General features: G+C 46.3%; 1 protein-coding gene across 3 annotated transcripts in view; it reads left to right on the top strand.

Moving 5' to 3' along the window:
* The first annotated feature begins 17,314 nt into the window (after positions 1 to 17,314).
* The window catches only part of Ubx (ultrabithorax), a 212,875-nt gene continuing 202,470 nt past the window's right edge, over positions 17,315 to 27,719 (top strand). For 2 of the 3 annotated variants that reach the window (XM_076521689.1, XM_076521688.1), the window contains exon 1: positions 17,315 to 19,351. In XM_076521689.1, the coding sequence (XP_076377804.1) occupies positions 18,676 to 19,351 (676 nt within the window). In that variant the 5' untranslated portion in view covers positions 17,315 to 18,675. The remainder of the gene's footprint in view (positions 19,352 to 27,719) is intronic. The other variant, XM_076521690.1, reaches the window with a different exon arrangement.

The following is a 27,719-nucleotide window of genomic DNA, read 5'->3' as shown; positions in this document are numbered from 1 at the left end:
ATTCAAACCGAATTTCCAACACGGAATCCGTGCCTGCGAGCTGGTAGGAACAGTTGGCGGTTGCCATGTCTACTAAAATTATGGTTAGAAAAGGCTTCCACAGCTGACCGCAGCTAACAATGAAATACTGGATCACAGAAGTGTTCTATTCCATTCCTTTCGCTTGCCACATGCTGGCAGTCAATTAACTAGCCCCTTTGTGCGACCTGAAACAATGTTGCCGCTAGAGGAACCCTTCGAAAATTGTTCAGACATCTTCGGCTTCGATTGATGCGAATTTTATAGCACGAACGAATTAATGCAATATTTTATTCTTAAAGTTGATCACAGCTTATAACGAAACACCGTTTGATGAAAGTGTTCCAAACCAGTTGTTTCGCTCGCCAACGGAGCAACCCTTTGCCAAGGTCTGGGACAGCGTAGCCGCGAAAGGAGTCTTCGGAAAGTAATAAGTCCTATCGGTGAAGAATGTAGGAGGCTAGAAGAAGCCGGTATAGGATTTCTCGAGGCTTGAGTAGCAGGAAGTCGAGGCAGGAGGAAGGAAGATAGTATTAGGCATCGTGTTTTTGCCGTTTGTCCGCGCAGCCAGCCGTCGACCCTCTCTTTCCGTGGCCGTTTCGGTTGGATCCGACGGTCTCTCTCGGCACTTCTTTAGATCAAGCGCATTCCTGAGGCCCTTCTTGGCCCCGATGAACCCACTTGATGAAAAGCTCCAGCAGCCCACGTCGCCACTCTCGTGTACGCGGCGTACCCTGGACGGCACGACCCTGTCCCGAGAGCCTACGCGGCGGATATCTAGGAGCCATTGCCCATCGGGCCTACCCCGATAATCCACGACCACACTTCTGTTTCGCCGATCCTATCTCGCCTCTATTGTTTCTATGATCGCGTGTACAGTTAACCGTAGAAGTCGTCTGTAATATTACAAAGTCTAAACCGGATGGTCCCGCGATATGCATCAGTGCGCGCGCGCGCGCGCGCGCAAGCCTCTTCTGAACAACGCTTTGAATTTCCTTCGGTATTTTTCATCAGGAACACCGCGTTGCGTCATTCCGCGCGGCCGGATTCGCCGCATCCGCGTTTCGAATAAATAATAAGACGCGATAAAACGCGTTATCGTTGCGGCGCTCGCTGTTCGACTCCGACTTTCCTCGTTTGTATCCGACAGACTCCAATTTATTTCGGCTATCTTATCTCCGGAAGCGGTGATCCATCAACGATGTACACACGAAAGATCGTACGAGTGTCACGGATACTAATTAATAATTCTCGGACTGAATGAGTCGTGGAACAGCGAAAAACGCTCCAGTTGTTCCATTCAACCACGTTCCCGGAGGAACTATCGATCCCGTAAAGTGTTCCCCGACGCTATCGTAGATCCAGTATTTTTCACGTGCAACGCGTCTGCTCGCACACACGCACCGGAAGTTCGTTTACCACGTTGCAGGCTATCCGGCTAATCTAAAACGCTCCGGCGTCATTCACGTCTTGTTAGCGCCTAGGGTGATCGCCGTGTAACGCCATTAACGCGCACATCACGGCGAGTCATTAAAGAGGTAGATCTATGTGAAATAATTGCGGGAACATCGTGGTCAGAGTCGCGATGCTCTTTTCGCGTCTCCCTGGTCCGGTTCTCCCGTTTCACTTTCGCAGGATGCGGTTATTCCGTGAATATGTACCTCGGGAAGCCAGCACGCATTAGCATTCAGGTACTCGGCCGTTGTAAATTCTTCGGAAAAGTGAAATGATTAGGTATCGACAGGGCCCGGACGGCCGCACAATGACTCCGGGCTTCCCTTTTATTGGATCGACGGAAATGTTCTCGGGAGGCTGTCCCGCTGGGAGCTTTACCTGTTATGAAATTTCCAGTGACCAGCGTAAAGAGGAGTCGTAATGTCGCCGATTTGCATGGCAGATTAGGGAAATTAGGTGGGCGTGCCACCTGCTGGTAGTTCTGTCCAAACATTGCGGCACGCCTATTTACCTTTGCTCGGCTTCTCTACCTGCTTGCACTTACTTAAACCCATCAGAGGCATGATTGCACGGTACTATCTCGAGGCTTTGGCCCCGCGATCGGGGTCAGAGACGACGCGCGTCTTCTCGATTCGAGACGCTTCTCTCGAACGTCGCCGTGGCCGGCTTTAAAAATAATTTCCCGCTCGGCCCGGTTGGATTTAAAGGGCGGAAGGCTCGAATCGAATAAATTACGCGAGATAAGGCCGGCCGTAATTCCCGGCGACTTCAGTTGCAGCTCGTAACCGGTAAAAAACGGTGTGCACGACGGCCTGAAATACGGCCGTCTCCGTGTACAACCTTGTAAAGCTTTTCGCGCCGAGGATCGAGTCTCGCTCGTAGATGATCCGTCTTCCTCGAAGGGATAGGACTCGCGATAAACGCGAGCCTTCGAGCGCTCCGGGTAATGGATAAGAAGATTCCCTAAATGTTTCAGATTGCACCGCTTGAACGGCGAGGCCTGTTATCTTCCTTATTATTATGCCAAAACGGCGCGGGAAAGGCTTCTAGATTAAAAAGTGCAACCTGCAAGCAGACCCACCGCGCGCGCCCCGACGTTGGCGGTGGCGCTGCTGCGCCGCTAATCGCAAGAAATATCGGGGCAACGGATAACTCCTGGCCGCGCGATCACAGGGATACAGAAACGCGTAATAACGAAGCGTTTACAGAGCCAACCGCGGCGATTTCATTATCCCTACGGTTCAGCAATTTACGGACCATTACGGCAAAGTCCTACAGGCTATACTGGGCACGAGATAGCCACGTCGTACCATCCATTATTCATCACCCACTTCTCCGGCCTCCGTACAGTCTCGCCCGGTTGACTTGCGCACCCTCTCTTTCCTCTCTCTATCTCTGTTTCATCCCCCCCTCTCCCCCGCCCCCGCCCTCTTTAAATCTTCCGCCGCGACACAGATTTTTTTGCATCGGCGCTCCTTTTAATTAGCCGCCGATGCCGCTATTGTTAACCCCTTGCCTCGTGATATCGAGTCACGTTCGCGATGGAGATTCCGAGCGAAATCCACTATGGATGTTGTTGGTTCATTGCCATCGTCACGGCTACAGTAATTGGTATGTACTTGTTCGTTTCTAGTCATTTCTTGGGGGACAGAATTCATTGTGTGCCTGCTTTCTGTTTAATGACTAACACGTCAGGTGCCTGCACTATCAAAGTCATTTAATTAATGAAACCGAAATTAGAGAGTTAAAATTTACCATGGGAAATATTAGTTCAATTCTTCTGTGTTCCAAATATTTTAGTAATATTTAGTTCGTTCATATACATTCGTGTCTATGTAGGTGCTTAATCAACGACTAAAATATTAAGTCTAACAGAACTAAGTATGTAAGTGTACGCAATCCTACCTTTTCTCTTTTATAAAGTTTTCTACACGTTTTGAGTGCAAAGGGTTGATTCTACACGAAGCAAAACAGGATAAAATATAGAAATACAGCAGCGTCGCGAAATAAATGAATAAGAATCGAACCCACCGTGTGTTTTGGGTACAAAGATCATACACCTGTCGACTGCAGGAAAGCGATTACGTTCTAGAAAGGGTAGGCGGGTGATTTCTCCGTTTAGGAATTTCGGAGCCGTCGGTCCACGTTTCGGTCCTTATCATCTTATTTGATTCGTTTAGCTTAATACATGCGTTACGAACGCCATTCGAGCATTGCACAATGGCATGGTTAATTCATGAGCGGAGGCTATCTCGCAGTTAAACTGTAAATATTTTGATAAGCTCGTTCCTGCTTCTTATTTTCACCGTGGCCCCGGTTTCTCGAACAAGAAGGTGCAATAAATAACCGTTTAGTGGCGCAACTACAGCACAATTCAATTAAGGATCGAATGTCATACGGTGTATCGATTTCTGGGGAAGTTATGGTCCACGTTTTTCGGATGTATACGTATAGTAATCTACGTGTAGTGAGATGATTCGATCTTCCGGCGAGTTCGATATATATTACTAGAGTTCGCCGGCAAAAGTCTGCGAGAGAGAGAGAGGAATGCCGAGTTTTTTCGGACGTCTCGACGTATTAAATTTTTCTAAGGCAACCTTGACCTTGATGGTGACGAAAGGAATGCCGGACAAGAAAGACCAGAACTATTTCGGGGCGGAGTTGAGGGGTGGCAGGTATTTTCTGTACAGACCTGCTGGTCACACCCCCTTTCTTTGTTACCGATTCTACTTTCTCCTGATTTGTCGAGAACCTGCCAGTGAATATTTTCCTTTGACTTTAACTTGAATGGGGAACTTTTTTAATTTTGTATCACCGCGTTATTTGATCTGAAAGATCGTAACCGGAGTACATAAAAGCTAGTCACGGGTTATATGTGTTAAAATAAGCCAGTAAATTTACATTTACCGGGGCATCCGTCGTATTTATGCATTATACCGGCGATAAATATCGAAAAATGCATGTAGTTTATCCCTGCAAGCGCTCTTATTATTTTCACCGCTACTTATGATGTATATCTGCGCCCGTAAATTCGCTCTTGTTTTAAAATACGCTTTCTCTTTGCATCTGTTGCCGCGTTAATCTCGTCAGCTTTCTTTTAACTCGGTAACAAATATTATATACATATTATAAATAGATTCGTTGGGACAGAGCAAAATGAGAGACTACGAGAAGTAATAACTAATCGTTAACAGAGTCTCTTGATGCAATTTTGAAAGAAAAGGAGAGTCACCCGCGTCTCTAACATATTTTTATAATTATTTTTAAAAGAAATATTCACATAATTAATTACAAGCGAAAAGTAGCTATGTTCAACGTTATTTTTTTCAATATTTACTCCAGAATATTAACAAATATTTAATCGCAATAGTTCTCAAGAGTGCTCCAAATAATGGAGACCATTTTGAAAGAAAAAAGGTCATCCGCGACTCTATTTTGATTATCATTCATAATAGCTAACTAAAGGAAATATTCAAATAATTAATTCCTATACGAAAGCCTATTTATTTATTGTTAATTTTTGAATATATCTCGAAGAGTATTAGCAAATATTTAACCGCAAAACATCCGGAGCGTATTTTAAACAATGGTGACCGGATAGGTAACGCCATCAGTTAGTTTTTGTGCGGGAATCGTTCCTCTTAACCGAGTTAACGAAGCCGATCCGGAGTTATTTTAAAGGCGGAGTTGTCAGTGAAGGCATCTCGGCCACAAAGACCCCGGAGTCCTCCCCTTTTCTTTCAAACACGTCCCCTTCCTAGAACGACCTTAAATCCAGTCCTCGCCCCGTTCTAACCGACCACCATGAAAACGATCATGATGGTGGAGCCGAGACGATCATTCGAAAGAAAGACACTCGCTCAAATTCGGCACGGGTCGGTGTCTAATAAAGACACTTCTCATCTTTTGCCCCCTTTTCTTACCTTTGTGCCTCGAAGCCGCTGACTGCGTACGCTGCCATTTCCTTCAGCCACGGTTATTGTCTTCCGAACGGTCATTTTCCCTCCGACTTGAATTTATTACCCGCCGTTCGACCATAATGGATGATCGACGAGATTAGTCGACCTCCAACCATAAACTGAGCGACGTGCTGTGACAGTTAAACGATTCTCTGCAGACTATACGAACGTGGATACCTTCTAATAAATACTTTGTATAGAATACGTGAAGAACGTTTCTTACTTACGTTTTGAACAGCACATTTTATTGCGCCGGGAACGCGAACCTCCTTTCAAACCTTCACGGCTACCAATCTACCTCGCTTGCATCTGATTGGCCCGTCGAGATTTAGATGACATTTCAATAGGTGCTTAATTCATATTTTTCTCGACGTGTGGTAGCACTGGTCTTTCCGTCCGGACACCGGACGGCGTGCAGCATCAGGTAATTGATCTCCGTTAAAATATCATTAATATTGAATAATTTGATTGAATCGGGATAATGGAAGTACAAATATTGTTTCTAATTGTTGGCCTGATCTTTGTGTTATAAAATTTTGATACGGCATGTCTTTATATGATTCGAAAGTTGGAAAAATGTAGAGAAGAATTACCGTAACCGTTGGGTAGCCATGATGAAATGACGAAAAGCAAAGAATATTTCGATTTTAGTTGGAAAATGTTCTTAATGCTATCCAATGTCCATGAATTAGAATAATTGAGCTGCAGATAATGCTTTGTATCCGTTGCCCCGTTCTTTTCACGGTATAATTAGGTTATAATACGTCTGTATAGAATCTGGAAGTTAGAAAAGGATAAAGATAGGTTTTGTCTAACGATCAGGTAGCCATTTTAAATGAAGGGAAGGCAAAAGTATTTTATTGTGCGGGTAAAAGAAGGTAATATACCAAATTTACAGTGTTGTTGCTCAGAAAACGGGAATTAGTTATGATTCAATCTGATAAATGCTGTAGTAATCATTGTAATCTTGTAACTTGCTGAGAATTTAAGAACTAATTAAAATGTAATTACAAATGAGAAGGAAATCCCTGTTAAATATGCATTATTTCTACTATCAGTTAAACAAAGAAAGAAATTACATTAGTATGTTGCTTTAATAAATGTAATTATGCCTTGATATAAAGAATCAGAGTTGATAAGATAAAGCGTATGAAAAATTATGCAGTTCTGCATAATCTCAAACGCGTATGAATATATTTATCTCTTAATTGATAATATTATCCAATGTAACATAAAAGTAAGAATGATTTAAATATTATTTCTTGATGGCATATATTTTATTTGACTACGCCAACTGATAAGCATCAATTGAAATGAAATGGGTAGCTTGCTAAATCTTCTTCATCACAAAATAAGACAGAGAAGACAGTGAGCATAATAATTACATGTAATTGTAGGTTTTATAGTGGTTAATGATCATGTATAAAACAAACGAAGCAAACAACTAAGTGTTATGTACATAACAAGAGGAAATGGTAGAATTTATAGGGACTAATTGCATTTTATGAAGCCTCATTACCGTTTTGTTAACATTATGTAACAAATCACATAACCATAACTCTTGGAATGAACAGCGACAAGCAATAAATATACTTCTTCGTCAGAATAGGTACGCAGTGGCTCATAATCTTTAACAAATGCAATTTATTGCTTTCAGCTTCTCAAATATATTTTCATTTACAATTTGCTTTCTTTGTTTTCTAAAATATACCCAAATCAATATAGCGTGGTGACTTTAGTCAATCATTTTGCCTGCATTAGATTATATAATTCTATCAATACAAGATCTAACATAGCTCACACAATGATTATCCAATTCACACATAAGAAATAAATGTTTTTTTTAGTAAAATCTGATTCTAGATGCCTGATCAGAAATTGCCTTTTCTGATCCTCTATGTCCTGAGGTTTCTCTAAAGTTTGAATTACCATTGAAACATTGTCAAGTACTATTTAAATTTAAACTTTTTATACAGATTTATCATAGTTTGAAGTATCCTTGAACCGTTTATAGAATTTGATAGCAATAGAACCTAAAAGGGACATGCTTCAAGGCACAAGGGATCAAACTAAAATATCATATAAAATAAAGTAACATCCCTGTGATTCTTTCAATCGATTGAACATGCCAATTCACCCTTACTATCAACTTCTATACCCCTCGATCTCTCCTCTCGTCTTTTCTTTCTCTGTGTCTTGACTTTTCAGAGATCCCTATTGCCTTTTCACAGTCCGTCTGTCCGTCCGTAGATACCGGGTGTCCCAAGTACCTCCCCGATTTATACGTATTATGCTCATAGACGTTTGAATTGCAAATCCGTGTCGTGCGCTCGCCTATATAGCGCAGCCTAAGCCACGGAGAAATGCATTATTGTTATTGCTGGCACGATCCTCAACGGTTCAACGACGCGCGCGCGAGCGGTATTAATACATACGGTCGATGTCTTTCGTTACGTAACACTTAACTCCCATAATCTCGGCCGATAGACTTCGCTGATTGTAAGTTTCGCGCGGCCTGTCCAAGTTTCCCTCTCGTTATATGGGGCATAGGTGTAGCGGGACGCGTTAAATTATCTTGCGACACCGAAGCCTTCCTTTTCGGAACGTCTCGTTGGAAGCGGGTTAGTTCATCGGGTTCTAACCGATTCTATTTCCAACGAGTCGTGCTTCAACGACTTCTCGAAGTTTCTACCGAACCCTTTTTCGCTTTTTGTTTTGGCTCGGAGACACGAGCGTGTCCTCTTCGACTTCGTGCTGTTACATGCCTAAATGCGGCCGAAGAAGGATCGTAGGTGTCTTCTTCTTCCTCTTCTTCTTACTCAGGTCAACTAAGCCGGGATATTTATTTAGTAGACTTTAAGAGCTATGCGATCCTCGGAGATCCGTAGTCTGCGGAAATAAGATACTATTTCTGGCTTTGTTTATTTTAACATTGTAGATGTTTACAAGGATTGTTGAGTAGTGATAGCAATTTTATAAATGAACCACTGAATTTTCTTAAGGATACTAGAATTATCATTTCTTTAGAGATTATTATTTCAAATAAAATCATTAACGTACTTCAATAGTATTTGTTAACGACAAGATAGCATAATAGTTCTAAATGGATTTTTAGTAGAATTTTTGAACAGGAAGATTGGTGGCATGATAACTCAGAGTTTTCTTCTAAGTTATTGCGATGATAGTCTAACGAACACAATCATTCAAATATATTTGATCATTTACAGGATTTAAAGTTTCGAAAAGACAAGAAAATAACGAGCTATCTGTTATTTTATAACCGTTGTGTCGCCATTCCTCTTCGGTCCTGTTTATTAACTCAACTCTTCGCTTTATGATTTATTTTGTGGCGAGCTCGTAACAGTTACTTTAGTATTCATTTTCTACGACGAAGGCGAATGCTATGCTCTGCGTATTTACTGCAAAAGCTCAATATTTATAAGAGTGAGCTAATATTTCTACTGAATTAACACGAGCTAAAGAATATTTATACATAATGTTGGAAAAAATTGTGCCATTTCCATGCCATATTGATGCATTCATTTTGCATGTTTGCTTTCCATTCTGACCGGACAACAAATAAATTCAATACAAACGTTATTTCATAGTTACTAAGAAATATAATTATTTTCTCTTCAATAATAGACTCAAAAAAGATGTTAGATTATATTGTCAAATGTATAGCAATAGTTAAAATTACATTCTACAGGAGTTGTTCATCAATTTTTTCTATGTTTCCGTATTAAATTAGTAAACTGCAGATTTTATACATTCATAACAAAAATAAGTAGAATAAATTCGAAACTGTAAATTCATTTAAAGAATTTAAAAATACTGTTACGTTTATTTCAACTCGTTGAAGTGATTAAGGAAAGAAATAAATGTCTATGCAACTCCTGGATCTTTTAATAAGTGCAGACAATTTGTATTTTGCATAAAAATCCGCTGTCCTACTGTCTTCTGTATCTTATCTATCTCGAAACTATTTTGGACCGGCAATATACGCCTCAAAAAATTACAATTACGTAACTTCTAGTTCTTTGGTCAATGATTAGGTGAACCCATTAGGTCATTGACCAGTTAGGTAGCCAAGTTGAATTATCAACTGTGGCGCTATGACGATCGCTGGCAAAAACTGCGGTCGCAATGAAAACAAAAACCAATCGACCAATATCAATACTGTCGTTCAGCCGCTATCACTTTCGGTGTGGTTCTTAGGGATTTTTTTTTCACGGATCAGAAAAAGCCGAAGGAATTAATTGAGAGCGACAGAGGAGTCAAAGTCCGTCGCAACGAAACCAGCGAATATGGCGATGCTCGGTCTGGGTTAAGTCAGACAGGCCTCCCTCTTGGAATCTTAATGTTATTAAGGGCCCGGGCACAAAGACCGTCAGTGTACCCCTGAAACAGAAAATCATTGTAAACTGATACTCAATTGTTCATTAACCCGGCGCGATTTTATGCCGGGCCCGGCTCGCAAATGTTCAGTACTCGCATTTATACAAAGTATAAATGCCTTCACTCGTTTTCATTTATAAATTCTTCCGATATGATTTGCGATCCGTGAGAGGCGGTCTGTTTTACTCGGCTTTCCTTTGTTTCAGGTTGCAGAGTTGCTGCCTCGAGATGAACGATACTTGAAGCTGAGGAATTAATGCGACATGAGGTGAGTTGGAGTTCGGGGATCTAGGACATAAAACGATCTCGACTATGTTGAGGGTGCGCACAGAAAATGTAAGTTTGAAATTCAATTCACTTACAATATTCTATTCAGATCAAGCTGTAGCTATCATGGCATGAATTTAACACTAAACCTACCATGCCTACCATTTAGAATTTCTTTTGACTTTTCCTATAATATACATACAATCTATGTTTCAATATCCACAACTTTCTTCATTGTTTATTTTCCGAAAAAAATTTAGAGCATGTCTAGTCTACCACGAACGGTCATTTGATCATTTTAAAAATTCATATTCTTCGGAAAGCGCACTCCTGAAATTGTTTTACGAGTCTACAATGTAATTGTGGATCTACATTGTAGACAAACGCGCGATTGGAACAAATGCATAGCGTTCTTTGTACGACAGTACGGTCTTGCGTTCCGAACAGAGAGCATCAAAATTTCACAGTGTATAATAGAAATTATTACGTGGCATAAGTGATAGTTTCGACAAAGTCAACAGAGCCAAAAATATTTTGTGGTATGATTTACAATTGTTTTTTTTTTATTTCTGGTCTCAATATTTTTGCCCCGTTTGATTTATATTTTTATATTTTAGCTTTTACTGTATCATTTGCATATTCATCCCCAATGTTAAATATCAATTTATTAAACAAAATAATTGTTCGGAAGATGTCCAAGAAGTTTCCGATATTGATAATGATACAGCAGAAAATAATTGTGACTTATTTGACAACGATACGGACGAAAATGCATAACGCATAATGCTGAAAATGCATAAAGGTAAATAAAACTTTCTAAATAGAAAAGCGGGGAGCGGGTTTTTATTGTAGCACCGGAAAAATATTTTGTTTACTATCCAATTGGCTAAAATCTCTTTCTATATTAAGATACATATGTTTTTTTGAAGCGGTCATTTGACCGCTCATGGTAGGATTAGGTATACATGAAATGTCGGTAGGTTTAGTGTTAAAAGAGGTTTACAATGCAGTGCAAGGTAAGTAATAAACTCTGTTTTCGAAGAAAAACTAGCAGAGGAGTTGCGGGACCTCGGAAGTTTCTTGTTCTCGAGAATATCGAGTATATTCAAAATTTTTTATATAAATATTGTTACGACGATTGTCCAAATCAAGTCACTGTAATGTGAAACTGTGTGAAACTGTTGTGAACAACTCCTTAAAAAATAATAGAATATTGGGATTGCCACGGAAAAGTGTTACCAACTAACAATCGGGGAGTCGAGATCGGACTCTCGAACGAGCAACATTTCAAATTGAAAGATCTGAAATATAATCGTATTGAGTTGTATTATAGTTTATATTCTTTATTGTAAATAAAATGCCGCGACGCGAGAGAAACGGAGTGATTCGCAACAATATGTACTATGGCTATTGTTCTTATAGTCGTTGTAACACTTTGATGTATCAGTAAATACAAAAAGATATGAATGTTTAAATTTCATTTCATTAATATATGTTGCGTTGGTGTTATAAATCATTTTTGTATTGATTTTTTTCGTATAAATATTAATTTCTCTATTTGCTTATTTGCTTAATTGTTTATTTGTTTAATAAACGTATACGTGAACAGATAGATGAACATCTGGAAAAGCGAAGCCTCACAATTGAGGATCGATTCTTATTCACAGGCCAATTGGGCCCTATTGTGCGAGCATTACACCAATGGATCGCCATTTGCTGCGAGTACATTAAAGCACTCCACTGACAAAAGATTCAGCGATCAATAAGCGTAGTCGTAGTAGAATACAATGATTAAAATATTAATCATAATCTTACAATATTTTTCCGGATCATCGTGCGTTTCGGATTGAACTGTCGATTGTATTACACAATTGTAAATAGAAGAATGTTGTAGCGGAGAATGCTAAGTTTCAGTACACTTCGGTATCGCGAACAGATTCGCTTCTCCTACGTAATGCAATATATACATAGTTTGCGACAATGTCGCGGCCTAGAATAGCCGATATTCAATATTCACGGCATTACGTCGAGAATGATAAAAGTAACGGTCTTAGGATTTGGATTAAAATTGCCGCTTAAAGTGAAACCGCATCAGTATTACCAAAGGTATCGGGCTGGTTCTCGTACAACGCGCGCATAAGTAACGATCTTCGAGCAATAGCTTACCCGCACCCTACCATTAGGTCTAAGTATTTATGGGCTCATTCATTTCGTTTTATGTTTCAATTTGGACGCATTGATACTTGTTTGTTTACATGTAAGCTGCCACTCATTCATTCGGCCTGCGCACGGCTACTTCTAACCAGCCATTATTATCCCCTTTGTCGTCGCGGGCACACTTTCTTCATTACCCACGGCAGTTCTGTATCCTATCATTACGTATTACTTACTACTCGTTGCTATCTTGATAACACGCTAATGAATCGTATCTTTCCGCGTTTGTATCTCCGCTCGTCCAACTTCTCCGTGTTCCGCCAGCTAAGTACCTAGAAACACTCTCTTCGACAATTATTCCAGTTGTACTCTAATTTTATTAATTCCCGTCGATCTTCCTTTTACCATCCCGGTCCGGTTGCGCGCCGAAGGAAAACTACAGATTAATATTTCATAGCGGGACATGCCGATTGCTCCTGAAATTATGCAAATCGCTGCAGGTTTTATCGACGTTATGATAGGACTTGTTAAGTCGACAATGGCACCTCTGCGGCCAGGTCGCTGATTTAACGCCGCGGAGGATGTTATTAATATTTAAAGCGAGGATCGTATTTAACCGAGCAGCTGGGCTCGTCCAATTATCTTTCGTCGATTTATTCGTGCGCGCCGAGCGATATTTCCGATTCGAGCGCTGCGGTTAATAGACGGTTTCCAGAGCAGGCAATTTCGAAAATTTTTCGAGCAGCCGTGAAGCGAACTTGCAGCTGGCAAGTTCGGCCGTGTGAACGCTCCTTAATATTTCGTGTGTCGCCGGACAGGTTTCCCCAATCGGTAAGGTAGGACGCCATCAAGTTTAACGAGTGTTCAACTTATGTTTAAAGAAATTGCTCGCCAATTACCTGTTCGTAGGCACTGACTTTGGCTGTTTGAAACTTCTTGTAGTACGTACATTTTTGCACGATTCCTCGACGTTGCTTTTGATCCGTCTGTCCGTGTTTCCGTATTTCCCGAGCAGGGTACATGTCGTGCAAAATTCTCGTTAAGATTAGCTAACCAAATACTGCCAAATTGCCCGTCCATATTAGTCCGTTTAGCTGTTCGAATATTAGCGTTTTACCTCACAATTTACGAGTGCAGCTTTGCAAGAAGACTGTCGAAGCTGGATGTTTAATTTCTTCTTGATCTCTGCGGATCGAAAGTGTGAATGCCTCGTAGAAATTATACTCGTGACAGAAATCGCAGATAGATAAATGCTTCCATACCCTGTGCGAAAGGGCCGAAGAGGATTTTTCATCAGGATATCGGCTGCGAGAACTGCAGAGAGCTGCGATAGATATTTCGCAGCCAGGTAATACCGCAGGAAACCGCCAGATGGCAAACAGGACATCTTCCGCGTCCTTTGCAGGCCGAGCAAAGGATCTCGCTTTTCCTCCTGATGTACCGCAGATCAATATGCATAGAATTTGCTGCACTTTTGCAATAATCGACATTGTTAAAAATGTGCGCAACGCAACAGCGTTTACTATTTTTTTTTACTAAGGACGATAAAGCGAAATTTTATTATATGCTCTCCGTTATCCTCTGCACAATACAAGAAGCTGTTATTGTTTAAAAAATATTGTATATGACACGTGAATTTTGGACGAAAAATGCTTTTTATCTAGAAAGGAATTAAACACTTTAAAACCTACACCGATAGTGGATACTTTTTTACCTTCGCAACGAACGCGAAAAATCCTATGGAGATGATATTCAATTTTTAATAGAACGATGTAATATTTCACGAAAAAATATTTGGAATAAATGGATATCTGTGAACCATGGAGGAAAATTTCTACCAGTACAATGGAAATGATTGTTTCGCGGACAATGGAGGATCGAATAATTGCGAAACGGACTATTTACACTGCAAGAATAGATCGCCCGGTACGCCATTATCATCCACCGCCGCGAGTGGCTCTATATCACAGGTTGATCCCCCAGAGTTTCGATCCGCGCGAATAACGACGACGAGAATCGCGCTTATCTGAAATTCTGACGCTCGTTCATGATCGAATATTCATCCCCGGCGTCCCAGGGGAGAGCGGCGGGGAGGAGCACGAGGTATAAGAAAGCAAAAGAGAAGGTTGCGAGAGCAGCGAGGGGGGCACCACAGTGTGGGGTTGGAGGAGGGAAGAAAGACCAACCAAAATGAGAGTCCGAGCAGTGCGTTGAACCATGCTGGAGGAGACCAGAAGAACCGAAGCCACCGGAGCGATGAAGAATGGATGCTGGTTTAGCAAGAGTGCAGATTTGCTCGTGTCGGGTGCAACGGCCCCTTTGCTTTCGTGTCCATCTTCTCGTTGCTATAGCTACGCCCTCTAATACCTTCCTCCATCTTCGAATACCTGATCACCTCATTTTGGTTTTATTCGAAGTTCACGCGAAGGACGTCCATCATCCATTCGAGATCAAACGATACCTAGGATAATGTCGAATTTGTCGTTGATATCGTATCTCGCGAAAGGGCCACTGTTCCGTGAGAAAATTCGAAAAAATTATTAGCGGCCTAGCAACCAACTGGTTCCTGCTTCTTATCCTCGTCTACAAAGGAGACGATTCCCGGCGCAGGTGACTGCAGAGAGAATGTAACAACAGCGAAGAAAAAACTTGTAATAATCATGAAGCCATCAGGTGACTGTCGTCAGTAGCCACAGCGTCCGGTTCTGTGAGAACAACCGCGGTCATTAAATAAACCCCTTTTAGTGGATGCCTGGTTATCTTCAATGGCGTTTTAAAAGGGGCATTTAGGCCCATTTTGGCTACCCACACAGCCCCGGACACCCTTTCCCCCCCTCTTTCGCGTTATGGTGGTTCTCTTCACGCCCCCACCATATTCGACACGCGTCCTACCATGCTATAAGCTTAAAGGCCCTGACTTTTACGATTCTGTTCAAGTGGTCATAAAACCGGAGTTTATTGCCGTCATGATTTTCAAGCAAACGGGCTGTGCCACCTGTCGGAGTCCCACAAAAGCGAAAACGGCGTCAAGTCTCTTCATCAAGGACTCTATCAACGCGTGACCCTTTGACAATTGACTTGACGCCAATGATCGATCGAAGTAATCAATCTACGATGATGGATACACCGTGGAAGATGAATTTCACGGATTGCATTCAATTGCACGTGGAAGACACAAAAAGTTAATGAAGGCAAAATAAAAGATCCGGTAGAATGTCTCGCGACTTCGTACGTAAAAACGAACGTATCGCGTTGCAATAAATCTTGCAAAAAAAATCGCACAGCCAAGATTTACGTTTGCGCACGTCGCAAGTTCACGTATACGGTGTCCCGAAACAAGAACAAAGTAGTTCAGGAGAACGATCGCGAACAAAGAGTGATATCCCGAGGAGCAATAAAAAAGTGACAAATGATGTGTTTCAGCCAGAGCACACACCAGTGCACGGTTCTTGAATAATTGGTCATAAACGGCGCCGCACGGTGAGACGCCCGGTGGTGTTTATAAACCCCTTTTTTCGAGGTTTGCTCGAAGTAGGTGGGTTATATCCTAAACATTCATAATGGCGAAAGTGAACGAGCAAATAGTCCGGTGCCGGCCCCTGAGAGCAGCTTATGATGGGCATTACTTGGCTCGTTACGGAATAATTTACGAGGTGCGAACCGCGGGGGCGATAATCCAGCGACATTTACATCCCAATAAACATTCCCGATACTGGTGCGGCGCGCGCCACGGCGCTCGCACGCCGGGGCTCGCCTCTCACGAGAGAGAGGCCCACTTTTACGGCGTTTTAATTGTACGGCCGTGGTCTAATTGGTTCGTAAAACGCCCAAGTATCTCGTAAAGGACGTTTATGATAACATTCCTGTCGCTGGTGCCTCGCAATCGCGTCGTCATCGAACAGCTCTCCGCCGGACACGCTTCACGACATCGGACCGGTTCAGAACCTGAATCGAGAGAAGTCATCATATCGGATGAAATCCATTCGGCGCGCGGCCGATCAGAAACGCGCGCACGAGCGAAACAACCACGTTCTCCCCGCCTTGGTCCCCCGTTCGGTCCGCTTGTCGATCAAGCTGGCGCGAGGCAGGAATCAGACGAGACCGCTTTCGCCAATAACAATAATCGCAAGGTGCCTCGTTGATGTTGGTCGTTTGAACGTCTGAATGGATCTGGCAGCGTTAGTTCGCCGCGAAACTCAGAGGTGGCGGTGCACGTATCCCCACGAACGGACCGGAATAATGTGGAGAGAAGCAGAAAGTGGAGAGGAGAGGAGAGGAGAGAAGAGAAGAGAGGAGAGGAGAGAGGAAACGTTGCGTGACGCGCGTGTGGCGTGCAGCTTTCGCTCTACCGCACGACGACCGACGTGTCTGTATCCGCGGCTGCTCGCGCGATTCCGCTCTGGTGGGGGCAGCGCGGGGCGGCGCCTAGCCGGTCATGGGCGTCGTTCCAACTTGGAACTACTTTCACATGGCGTAGGAATTTTCGTGCTGTGCCGGCGCGGCACTCGTGACGAATTCAATTCTGATTGGTCCTTAAGCATAACCTCCTCCCTTGGCACCCTGTTTTCTTCTCCCCTCCCGCCGCGCGCGCGAACGCCGCGGCCTCGTACCTCTCCCTCTTGGCTACCGTAATTCTATGTCTTACTCCTTTCCCTCCGTATCGTCTTTTTCGCCGTTTCTTCGCTTTCCGCCGCCTTTGCCCTCTCGAATTTTCTTCTCGTCCGCCTTTCCGCCGCATTTTCGCTACACGGCCCTGTCCAAGATATCGGCACAGCACGGTGTTTCACGAAACCAGCACGAAATTTAATCTCGCGGCATGTCGCGGAGTTGCCCGAGCCCTCGACAGGGGTCGCTCCGTAATCGAGGGAAAGAAAGAGAAGGATTGCTCGGGTTAGCAAAGGAGAAGAGAGAAGAGCAGCGCGACACGCCGCGCCGGCGAGAGGTGGAGCGAGATGGAACGAGAGGGTGAGAGAGCAAGCGTGGAGGGGGCGTTGTGTGCGGGGGAGGGGGAGGCGAGCGACAACGGAGCAAGCGAGAGAAGTCGGTTATCGCGTCGGAGAGGGGGACGTTGCCACGAAAGACAAGGAGGAAAAGCAGCGGTGCGCGCTTCTCGTTGGAACGCAGTACATCGTGGAAGAGTGTGCGCGCGTGAGCGAGAAGGAGCGGTCGAGAGAACGAAGAGAGGGAGCGATATAGTCGTGGTGAGAGCGAGACACGAGGAGAGAAACGGGGGCTGTGTGGTGGCCGAGAGAGAAGGAGAGAGAGGACTGTTCGATGGTGGAAGCGAGAGAGGCCGATGGTGAAGGAGAGAGAGGAAACTAGGCGAACGAGCGGGCAAGAGACAGAGGACGGTACAGAGTGGCGGTACACGGGGCGCGAGAAAAGCGGTAGTGTGCCGTGGACCACCGCACTGGCATACCGTGGTTCGTTACGATCCCCTTCGTACGTCGCCTCGTACCGAACCTCTCCACAGTCATCAGCGAAGTCACATTTCGACTAGTGCTAGTGTGCAGTGCGGACAGAGTCAGCGGTTGCTTTTGGCCCCCCAATTGACAAAAACGATCGACCGTCTCTTTACCGATATACCATAGGGCCCCGGGCCTTGACCGATCCGAAATCATCGCACGCATTTTACACGCATTTCGAGAGAGGATACAGAGAGAGAGAGAGAAAGAGAGAGGTGCTCGCTCGCGAGGGAGAGATCGTCGCGTGCCGGCCGACCGAACCGTCGACGGGCGCGCACGCGGTAGAGAGACCCACACAGGCAGTTTTATAGCCCGTCTTATTACCCCGGTTTATTGCGTCGTAACAGTTTAACGATCATCGCCTGTTTTCCACCACCTAGACACAGGCCGGAGGCTCACGCCGGTTCACGATTCTCTCGCCGGTGGCCGTATCCATAACAAACCCATAAAAGTCAGCCCCCGCCGCTGCCATGAGTCCCATTCTGAATTACAATCCTACGGCCTACTGACATTGACACTGTGGGTGCACAGCCGCCGACGCCGCCTCTACCTACCGACCTATCTACCGACCTACCTACCGATGACTTTTATGACCACTTAAAAGCGGTTTAATGCCCGTTTGCTCGTCCCTCGTTGACGCCGTCACCTGTCCGCGTGAAACAGCGTGCCATCGGTACACAGCCCGGCGCGTTCCCAACGTCTCGCCTTTTTGGCGCGAACCAACCAGAATCAGCAACGAATCGGACACGAACCGATCGGTGAACGGACTTCATCCGATTTAGGGATCCTCGAGCCACGGACTAGTATCGTTCGACTAGCCGCGTGTGTGCTCGACGCAATTTAAAAGCCCCCCGGAAGCAACGGACAGCGGGGCTGGTTGCTTCAGCCTGACAAAAAGCCCCTTTGGTTGTTCTCGAGTGCCGGTGTTTCAGTGCAAGTGATTCAAGATACCCGGGATAATGAACTCATATTTCGAGCAGACGGGTGGCTTCTACGGGAGCCACCATCATCAAACGGGGGCCGCGAGTCAACACCACGATCCAGCCACCGCCGCGGCCTACCGGAGCTTCCCCCTTGGCCTGGGGATGTCACCGTACGCGTCCACGCAGCATCATCATCACACCTCGTCCTCGCTGGGCATACATCCTGGCGGTGGTACCAACACGAGGCCACCTCAGGACTCGCCGTACGACGCGAGCGTCGCGACGGCCTGCAAATTGTACTCGACGACCCCGGAGGCCACCGGTCACACCACGTCTTCTTACTCGACCACGGCGACCAAGGATTGCAAACAGCAGGACCAGGCGGCTGCCCATCAGAACGGCTACGCGGCCGCGATGGCAGCCGCGGCCGTCAAGGACGTCTGGCAGTCGGCGACCTCCGGTGCCAATAGTCAGAGCAACTCGGTGGTGCGCCCTTCCGCGTGTACCCCGGAGGGCACGAGAGTTGGGAGCTACGGTGGCCTGGTCGGCGGCGACCCGGCATCGAGTCCCGGTAACAACAGTTCCTCGAGGTCCCTCACGTCGTCCTGGAACACCTGCAGTTTGAACTCGTCCGCGAGCCAACCGGTTGCCACGCAACTACATCAGCAACCCACCGGCAGCCATACCTTCTACCCCTGGATGGCTATAGCAGGTGAGTTTACATTCATAAGATCGTTCTATCTCGCTCGGCCGTGGCTCTCTGTCGCGCGGACGATTATCATAACAGCCGTGATGAAATATAGAAGCGACAGGAGAGCTTAGGGGAGCGAGCATACACCGTAGCCGTAGCCGTAGCGTAAGGCCACGTGGTCGGGAAAGGCGTGGTGCATCGGGAGAGAGCTTACCCGGCCCGGCCCGGTCCGGACCGACCCGGCGAAATCGTGTTCCCAGTTTCACGGTCACCGGCTTGATTAACGTGAAATACACGATCGGCGTCGTTGCACCTTGCCCACGCGTTTCCCGATCAAGTCCGCTATTTTCCGAGCAAAAACGTCGCTGCCAGAAAAGATCGAGCACCGACAACGAGCCTCCCCCGATCGAAACAAATCATTCCCTTCGTTGCGTTGGTCCGGCTCTGAAAAATGGAAGACACGGTTACAATCGTATACAATCGTCGTATGTAAGGTTGACGTTGTCGCGTTACCCCGATCACGCTCGTACAGGATTTTTCCCAGCCCGGGGCTCTATTTGTGCGTCGATTGAAATACGACGTATCCGTCACGAAGCGAACCCGAGATAACGGATTTATAGTCTTCGCCCGACTAAAAATATTCCGCTGCCTTCTGCGCGAATGAATGCACTGCTTGTCGAACCGCCTCGCTGCTGCCGGGGGTTGGCAATAACTAATCCACCCGCGTGAAAGCAACGCGCAAAGTGACGCCCCGAGTTATCATTAATACCCGCCCGCGGTCTCCTCTGGAGAAAGATCGTCTATTTTCGAATGCTGGAAATTCCGAGACGTGTGGACATACTTTTCACCGTTCGATCCGATCTACGATCTCCGAACCAGGCTGTTTTTACAATCACCAATGTCCACGAAAGCATAACAAACGAGAACGATTTGTTCAACGATGGAAAAGATGAAAGAGTTCTCTGAAACTCGTTCGCGATAGTCGCACAAATTCATTTCGAGTTACGTCGAAATTACAGCACGGCCACGGTGGAATATGTTGTAAGATCTAAAGCAAATGAGTATGCTCGGAGGTTATCTGGTCGGTCTCGGTTAAAAGGTTAGACGTCCGCGAACGTTTACGGAGCGGGGATAATAATTGAGGACCGATCGTTAATTACGTATTCATACGGCATTGCCTGTTCTCGTACGCAGCTGAACATGGAGATCAGAATGCTCTATTAACAAACGAGCAGATCCGATGGATCATTTTTTCTTTCCTTTTTTTTGTGTATGTGTGTGTGCCGGAGCATGCGTGGCTTTCCCATATAGGTAGGAAGCGTCAGATCGTGGAAAATCGGTCGCGCAGAGCGCGATAAAGTTACGTCTGGTGGATAGGTAGAATGGAGTCAAGTGCGTGTAAAATCGTTGGGTACGTCGAGTATAATGGGGAAGCCCTCGTCCAATTGGGGTTCAAGTGCCTTCCTCGTCGTACTCACCCCTCCGGAACCCCGAATTCCGGTAGTCAGCTGTTTCTATCGGTGTCTTTGTCCCTCTAGAGGTGGCCTAGCAGCCTCTCGCTCGGTCGTAGCCAGATATATAATCACCGAGGCCTCTCTCTCTCTCTCTCGGGCTCTGCCTCTTCTCCGCCGACTCTCAGCTGGGTCTCAAGTCTCAACTGTTCGTCTTAGTTGCGTCTCTCTCTCTCTCTCTTACTCTCCTTCTCTCTCTCTCTCTCTCTCTCTCTCTCTCTCTCTCATGGTCCTTTTTTTCCCTCTTGACCCGCTTCGCTTCTCCTCGGTCTCCTCTTTCTCTAGCCTCCTCCTCGCGCCCTGCGGTCCGGTTTAAGGTCCGCCTATTTTTTTTCTTCCGGCTGGACCACGCGAGAGCCTCTCTCTTTATGCATACAAAAGGTGTAGGGATTATTTTATGAGCCCTCGTGACGTAGGCGCGCGTGCTTATTCCGAGAGAAGAAACGGGATTTTATTGAACGAACCTTCTGCGAGCTCTCGGAGTCCCGTGGAGGGTGCCGGAGAATTTTTAATATTCGGTAGGCGTGGTCCTCTTGTTTAAACGCTGCTCTCTCTCTCTCCCCCTCGTTCTCTATCTTTATCTCTTTCGCGAAACGAGCACGGCTCTGAATCGGCGTCCTCCTCTCCCATTCAGCAGTCTGAAACAGATTCCCAGTCAATGAATCGCAGAGGCGCGTGTGAGGCAATCGCCGGGGAAAGTGCGGGTTTTCTCGCGACGGAAACGGAAGATATAATCGGGGCCCGATTATGAATCCGCGGGCCTTGTCCGCGATGCAACGGAATGCCGAGATTGTAGGAGGGAACCGCGTCGGGAACCGGGAATAGCCAATTGATCGGCTTTGGTTGCTCGCCGAACAGGTTCTATGCGCTTCGCGGATCGAAAGTCGGTGACTCATTTCTCTCGGCAAGTGCTCTCTTCCAGCAAGCTTGCTTTTGCTGGCAGTACAAGCGCGCGATACACGCGCGAACGAAAATTTATTGATACAGGATTATGGATTATTTCATCGTAGATCCAAGTCTGCGGGTAAATATAGAGCCATCAACGTGTCTGCCGGCATGCGCGTTCGCTATAATAAATAATTCGGCTTTATCGTCACTGCACGCGGAGAAACCAATCCGTCGAGACAGTGTCGCTGGCGCGTCGTGTCCCGCGTAAAAACACGAGCTCGGAGCAGATGATAAACAACGATTTACGACGCCTGGCCATGGGAGAAAAAGTTCATCGTTCTCGCGCTTCGGTGGATCGCGCTTCTTTCGCGTCCAATAATTCCGATCGATGCCTCGCCAGCTTTTTTATCGCGAGCGGCAACGATTGTAGCAGCAAGATCTCTCCTTATAATTTGCAGATCTAATAAGCTGCTCCGTTTCAATCTTCTGTCTTCACGAAACTCGCCTTTTAACCCGATCGCTGTAGTCGTTTGTTAACATTAAATCTCTAGCGAGCACTAAACGCAATCGACGTATGTTGCCCTGAAAGAATGACGGGACTGATCTTGTTTAGACACCTCGACATTTCTATTATAATGTATGCTTGAATTAGCAAATTTATCGAATCATCTCCTACGAAAGAATCTTTATAACTTCAACCGTTGTAAAAGAAACAACGCGATGTTCGTCTTTTTTTATCGTCACGGTACGTTTACCGTTAAAATCTTGCATTCGTTGCCAACTGCGATAGAGTTTCTAACTCGGAGCATATTAACCGAAGTAATTATAAAATTATTATCTACATATTCACTGAAATGTAGCGTAATATTTTATAGTACCGTTTCGCGTTAGGTATTATGTATTCACGCCTCGGTCACGTTGCATGGTTCCGAGCTAAAAGAAATTAGAGTGTAGAGAGCTGAAAATCGAGCAACTCGAAAATCTGTCCGGCAACAAGAGGGTTAATGAATTCGCGTAATTTATTTCAATGCGATTGTTAGCGTAATCGTCGGTCGCGTTCATCGGTATGCCGGTTTTTCTAGTTGTCGCTAAGAATGCGATAAACGCTGTTACCGAGCGCGACGGCACGCGATGCTGTGTGTCCGCGGCGGCATGATTTACGAATGCTGCAACGGTATTTGCGTAAACGTCTGTCCTGAGCGTGCAATAAGTGATCGCGGTAGCCGATTACGCCGCCCAAATCGCGCACAAATCAACGGCCGATAGACACGGTATCATTAACTCGGTTTTATTGGCGGATCGGCGTTACAGGAACACGATCTCGGGACACATTAACCGGGGCGAGAGAGCGCGCGTGCGCGGGAGTCGGGTCGCCGAAGGAACCTGATTACGCTGAATGCATTTGTATCATTCCCGTTGATAAACATCAAAGGGAGAAACGCGCCGATTGAAGTTCACCGTTTCTGATTTAATGCCCGGCCGCGGACGCGTCGGTATCGCCACCGTTTTCAGATGTAAACGTCTCGCCCCGTTAATGTCGCGGTAACGAAGTAGCATAATGGCCGCGCTATCGTTCGCCCTAATGAATCGCGCTCAGATACCAGAGAGATTTTATTCGGGCAGACAACATTTATTTCGATAACATCGACGAGCGCTTGTTGCCGGCCGATCGTTGCTCGCGATCGCCGCGCGCGATCGTTCCACGGATGATTGATCGGCCCTGTTAGTTAAAAGTTTTTTATCGAACCCGCGCGCGCGTTTCCGTGGTGGTACTAGCTGCGGCAATTCCCGAGACGCACGGCCCCGCAGCACAAAAGCCTTTTCTCTGTCCCGCCAGTATCACTTTCGGAGGCTGTTTTCAAACGCGGCCGGGAAATTTATGGCCCCTCATTGAAGGGTCTGCCGCCAGTCTATGGGGTAATTAGAGGGCGTGAAGACGGAGGTTTCGAATACTATCTACGCCACCCCGTGGTTCATTTATTCCTGCGAAACTGCCTCGTTTCCCCGAGGCTTTCCTTAGGATGCTAATTCTTGTTCCGCGTTATCCCGCATCGTTGACCCCACGAAAAAAACTCGATGTCGCAGAACGTCAGGTATCTATCGAGTTCGATCTGCTTCGAAATTTGTGACACTGCCTGAAATGCTGTTCATAGTTCTACTATTGCTCTGCGGTCGCAAGAATCGACTAATTTATTCGATTAGACAAGATCTTCCAGCGAAAGTTATGAAACCAGCTCAATGTTCTCGGAGCAATGAAATAATTTCTAATTGGAGAGTGATTCTTTAGGAGCAACATTTTACGAAATCAAAATTTCAGTAAAACTTGAACATTTTACTAGTCGGGAAGCAATCATCGGCGAAACTGTGTCATTTGCAAGCTTTGGAGCAACTTTTAATCAATCCTGCACCTGTCGGAGTATCGAGATAAGGGACAAGCGAATGTTCGCAACAAATCTTTGCTTGCGAACGTCGAAAATCACACATGTGATGAAGGATTATTGAATATCCCCCCCAAGATCTGCAACCTGGCGTCGCTAATACGTACCGTTATTTCGCAAAAAGATCGCGATCGAGCAACGCGTTACGCCCGCATACGTTATCTTCTATTTCGATGGCCGTCCGAGTCTTTGCCACGAGTTCGCATAAACGTCGCGTGACAGTGGTCGGGATAATGAGTGCAGCGACACGTTCGTTGAACCGGGCACCGTGACAGAACTAGTTCCAGAGCGAGCGGAACTTCTCCGGAAAAATTATCAGAAAATTAATTCGCTGGATGCAGGCCGGCGATAAACAGAATTTAATCTGCATAAAGCCGCGCAAGGTGGCGGCGGGAAAAATTGCGCTATAGCGGCGGGAGTCGATGAATCAATAATTCAAGGCCACGGGACGATCGACACTTTCCCCGCGCGTAGCTCCCCAAATTGATTAGAAAAATGCGAAGTACGTGTCGGAATGTTAACGACCGAGGCGCGCGTGGTTGTCGTGCTCCTTTTTTGATTTACGCTTGTCGATATCGCATCGTTACGAACGATCTTTATTGGCCGGCTGGTCTATCCCCGGCGTTGGGTACGAAAGGATAGAGCTAACAAACCTTGAACTCTCTCGGTGGCGAAGCCGGCGAGGTTCCCGCGTAAAAGCCACGTGGTCTCTCCCTCCTGGTCTCTCTCTTTCTCTCTCTCTCTCGCTCTCTTTCCGGGCACTCTGCATCTCTCTTTCTCTCTCGCTCGGCTCGCAGAGCTCTGGGAGCCTCGAGTATGGTGCTACTCGACGATACGACGGTTGCCAGTAGGTGTTACGTACCTCGGGGAGCAACCTCGTTCAATATAAACCAGCCAGGAACAACGCTGTAACCGTAACGTTGACGTTTACGACGACGAAATCGTGGCTCGGCTCGTTTACCCCTCCCTGTTATGTGCCTCGACGCTCGCCGCTATCGTCTCCCGGCTTGCCGAGGGCTCGTCGGTAATACAGAGCACGTATCTCCTGTGTGTATCGACCAAGGATCGTTCCTTCCCCGCGTCCCGCCTCTTCGTGTGCGGTACCAGTCGTCTCTGGAACACAGGGAACACACCGGGGCGCGAGTTCATTGTACAAATCATTTATGGGCCTCGACGGCGCTGCTTGTTTTTTTCCTTTTTTTTTTACGGATCCGTTTCACGCGAGCTTCTAATTACCGGCAACTGTTTGCCCGGGATTGTCCCCAGTGAGTTACGCCACCTCCTCGCCTCGTTTTCGCCTCGCCCCCATCGTTCATCGTTTTCCCTCCGACTCTGCAAGAAAACCGAGAAAAAGCTGTTTATCGATCACGCGCCGCTGCGCTGCGACGACTAAACGCGTCGCGTCGCAAGGTGTGCGCCGGACTCTCTCCGTGTAGTACCTCAATGGCTGACGAACATGGCCGAGTGCACTTTCCATCTTGATGCCGTGCCCCCCTCCGGGGCCCACGTTTCCGGCCCCCGTTCGTCGTTGGACTCGCCGTTGCACCGGGGACGTTTTCACGAACCATTTAAGCCGCTAATTTACAATCGGAAAATTGAAAAGATCGGATCGTGCCGGAGACTCGCGTCGAACATAGGCGTGCGTGTTGCACGTCCGTGACCAAGTGGCTCGGCCTCTGCCCGGACAAGAAGGTGTGCGAGCCAACCGACGAGCCCGTGGCACTGTGTTCGGGCACAGACACACGCCAGCCGCGACCTAAAGAGGCGACCCAACTTGGTAGGTGCGTTCATCGTGCATGGAGGCGCTCCGCAGACCCTTTCCATGTGTTGCTCCGTTGGCCCGGATGGAGGATGACGTACGAGCCTCTCCGTATGACTTACTACGCCCTTTTCCCTTCTCCACGCCCGCCGCTCCTGCCTACTGCTCGCTCGAAAAACATTCGGGCCTCTCGGAGTTACGTGGCCCTTCTTCGCCTTCGCGTCCGATCCGACCGAAGCCTCCGCGGCCTTCGATCCATCAAATCCGCGCCGAATCCGCTTCCGTCATCTGCCCCGCCGGCCCCTCTACCCCCTTCGCGGTTCCTTCTTCTCGCGAATGTCCTGGCTCGATCGCGTAAATCGTCGATCTTTACCTGCTTTTTGCGAGAGTAATTTGTTTCTGGCAGTGTTGTGGACAATTTTTGTCGACGATGGTAGTGTCGCATCCTTCTTCGGCGACCTTTCCAGGTCACGAGGGTTGGTCTAGAAAAAAAAAGGTAATGACATGAATGGCCGAACAATTTTCGCGAGATGATGATCTATTCATTGGGATTTGTATGATTTAAATTCTTTACCATCCAATTACGCAGGAAGCGTTCGAAGAATGGGATTCGGTTTCGTCACTTCTCGACAAAAAGAGCATTAAATGCAAATTGGTACGAAGTCCCGACCTGTCGACGATCCTGTTACGACAGGCCGGCGCTCGCAATACGTCGTCGATTGATTTCGAATGTACGCCCATGAAGCGCGGCCGGGTGGCATTGTTGTAAAAACGAGGCTGTGGCGTCACAGAAGGAGAAAACAGCGGAGCTGTTAAAATTAATTGTGAACATTGATCCAATTATGTCGAGTCAATGGCAATTTGCATGGAGCCGCGCCGCATAATTTGATCGTGAAACCAACATATACATATATCGTCCGGCGATTTTATTTCTACGCCGAGGAGCATTATTACGCGAGGATTCTTAAAGGTGCTTATCACGGCCGACGGTGATCCGCCGCCATGAAAGTGTAATTTCTGATCGGCGGAATCACTTACATCCTGTCTCACGTTTTTCTGCCGACAACTCTCCGGGGCCCCGGCACCCGTAAACACGCGTAATATTATTTCACGCGATTGGCAAACGGCCGAGAGCCAGTGTTAACCGGCCGTTTTACATGTGCAAAATAATTGCGTCTCTCGAATTTGATACGATCTACGGGCTGGTTACCAGCGAGCATTACTTCGATCACTTACCGTAACACATGAAAATGCTGGCTATCTCGGCTATCCACTGGGAAGATTGTCCGTCGTTCTCGAAATTGGCGCGAAAAATAGAGGAGCGTCACTACCGGAAGCTACGTTCCGATTTATACTCCATTACACGGGATAGCAAGTGTGCCAATTACACGGTTAAATTTTATGGAACCGTCCCAACAGGTGCGCGACGATATCAACGAAATCGAATTGAATAATCGGCGACAAGCATCGAATTGCCAACGATTAAGCTGAAATGGACCAGGAAGGAGCGATTACAAATTTACAGAAGAGCCATCGGCGGGGAGGGAATTCCGGCAACATAAAAATCGAACGGTCTTCGGGATAAGCGATCAAGCTGTCGGGCCATTATTTAAACTTGCCCGCGATAAAGCAAACGAGCCGATTAAATACGAAGCTTTCGTCGGCCAGCAGGTTCTCAATTATCCCGCAAGTATGTAACAGCAGCTCGCGACTCTCGTCCGACGCAGACCGAATGAAATAATTATGATGTACGACGGTGGACCCGGGGTAATGAATTTTTATTTAAATTCTCT

The sequence above is a fragment of the Megalopta genalis genome, chromosome 5 (assembly GCF_051020955.1).
Source record: "Megalopta genalis isolate 19385.01 chromosome 5, iyMegGena1_principal, whole genome shotgun sequence".
NCBI lineage: Eukaryota > Metazoa > Arthropoda > Insecta > Hymenoptera > Halictidae > Megalopta > Megalopta genalis.
Note: the sequence above shows the minus strand (reverse complement) of the source record. Positions and strands in the feature narration are given on the sequence as shown.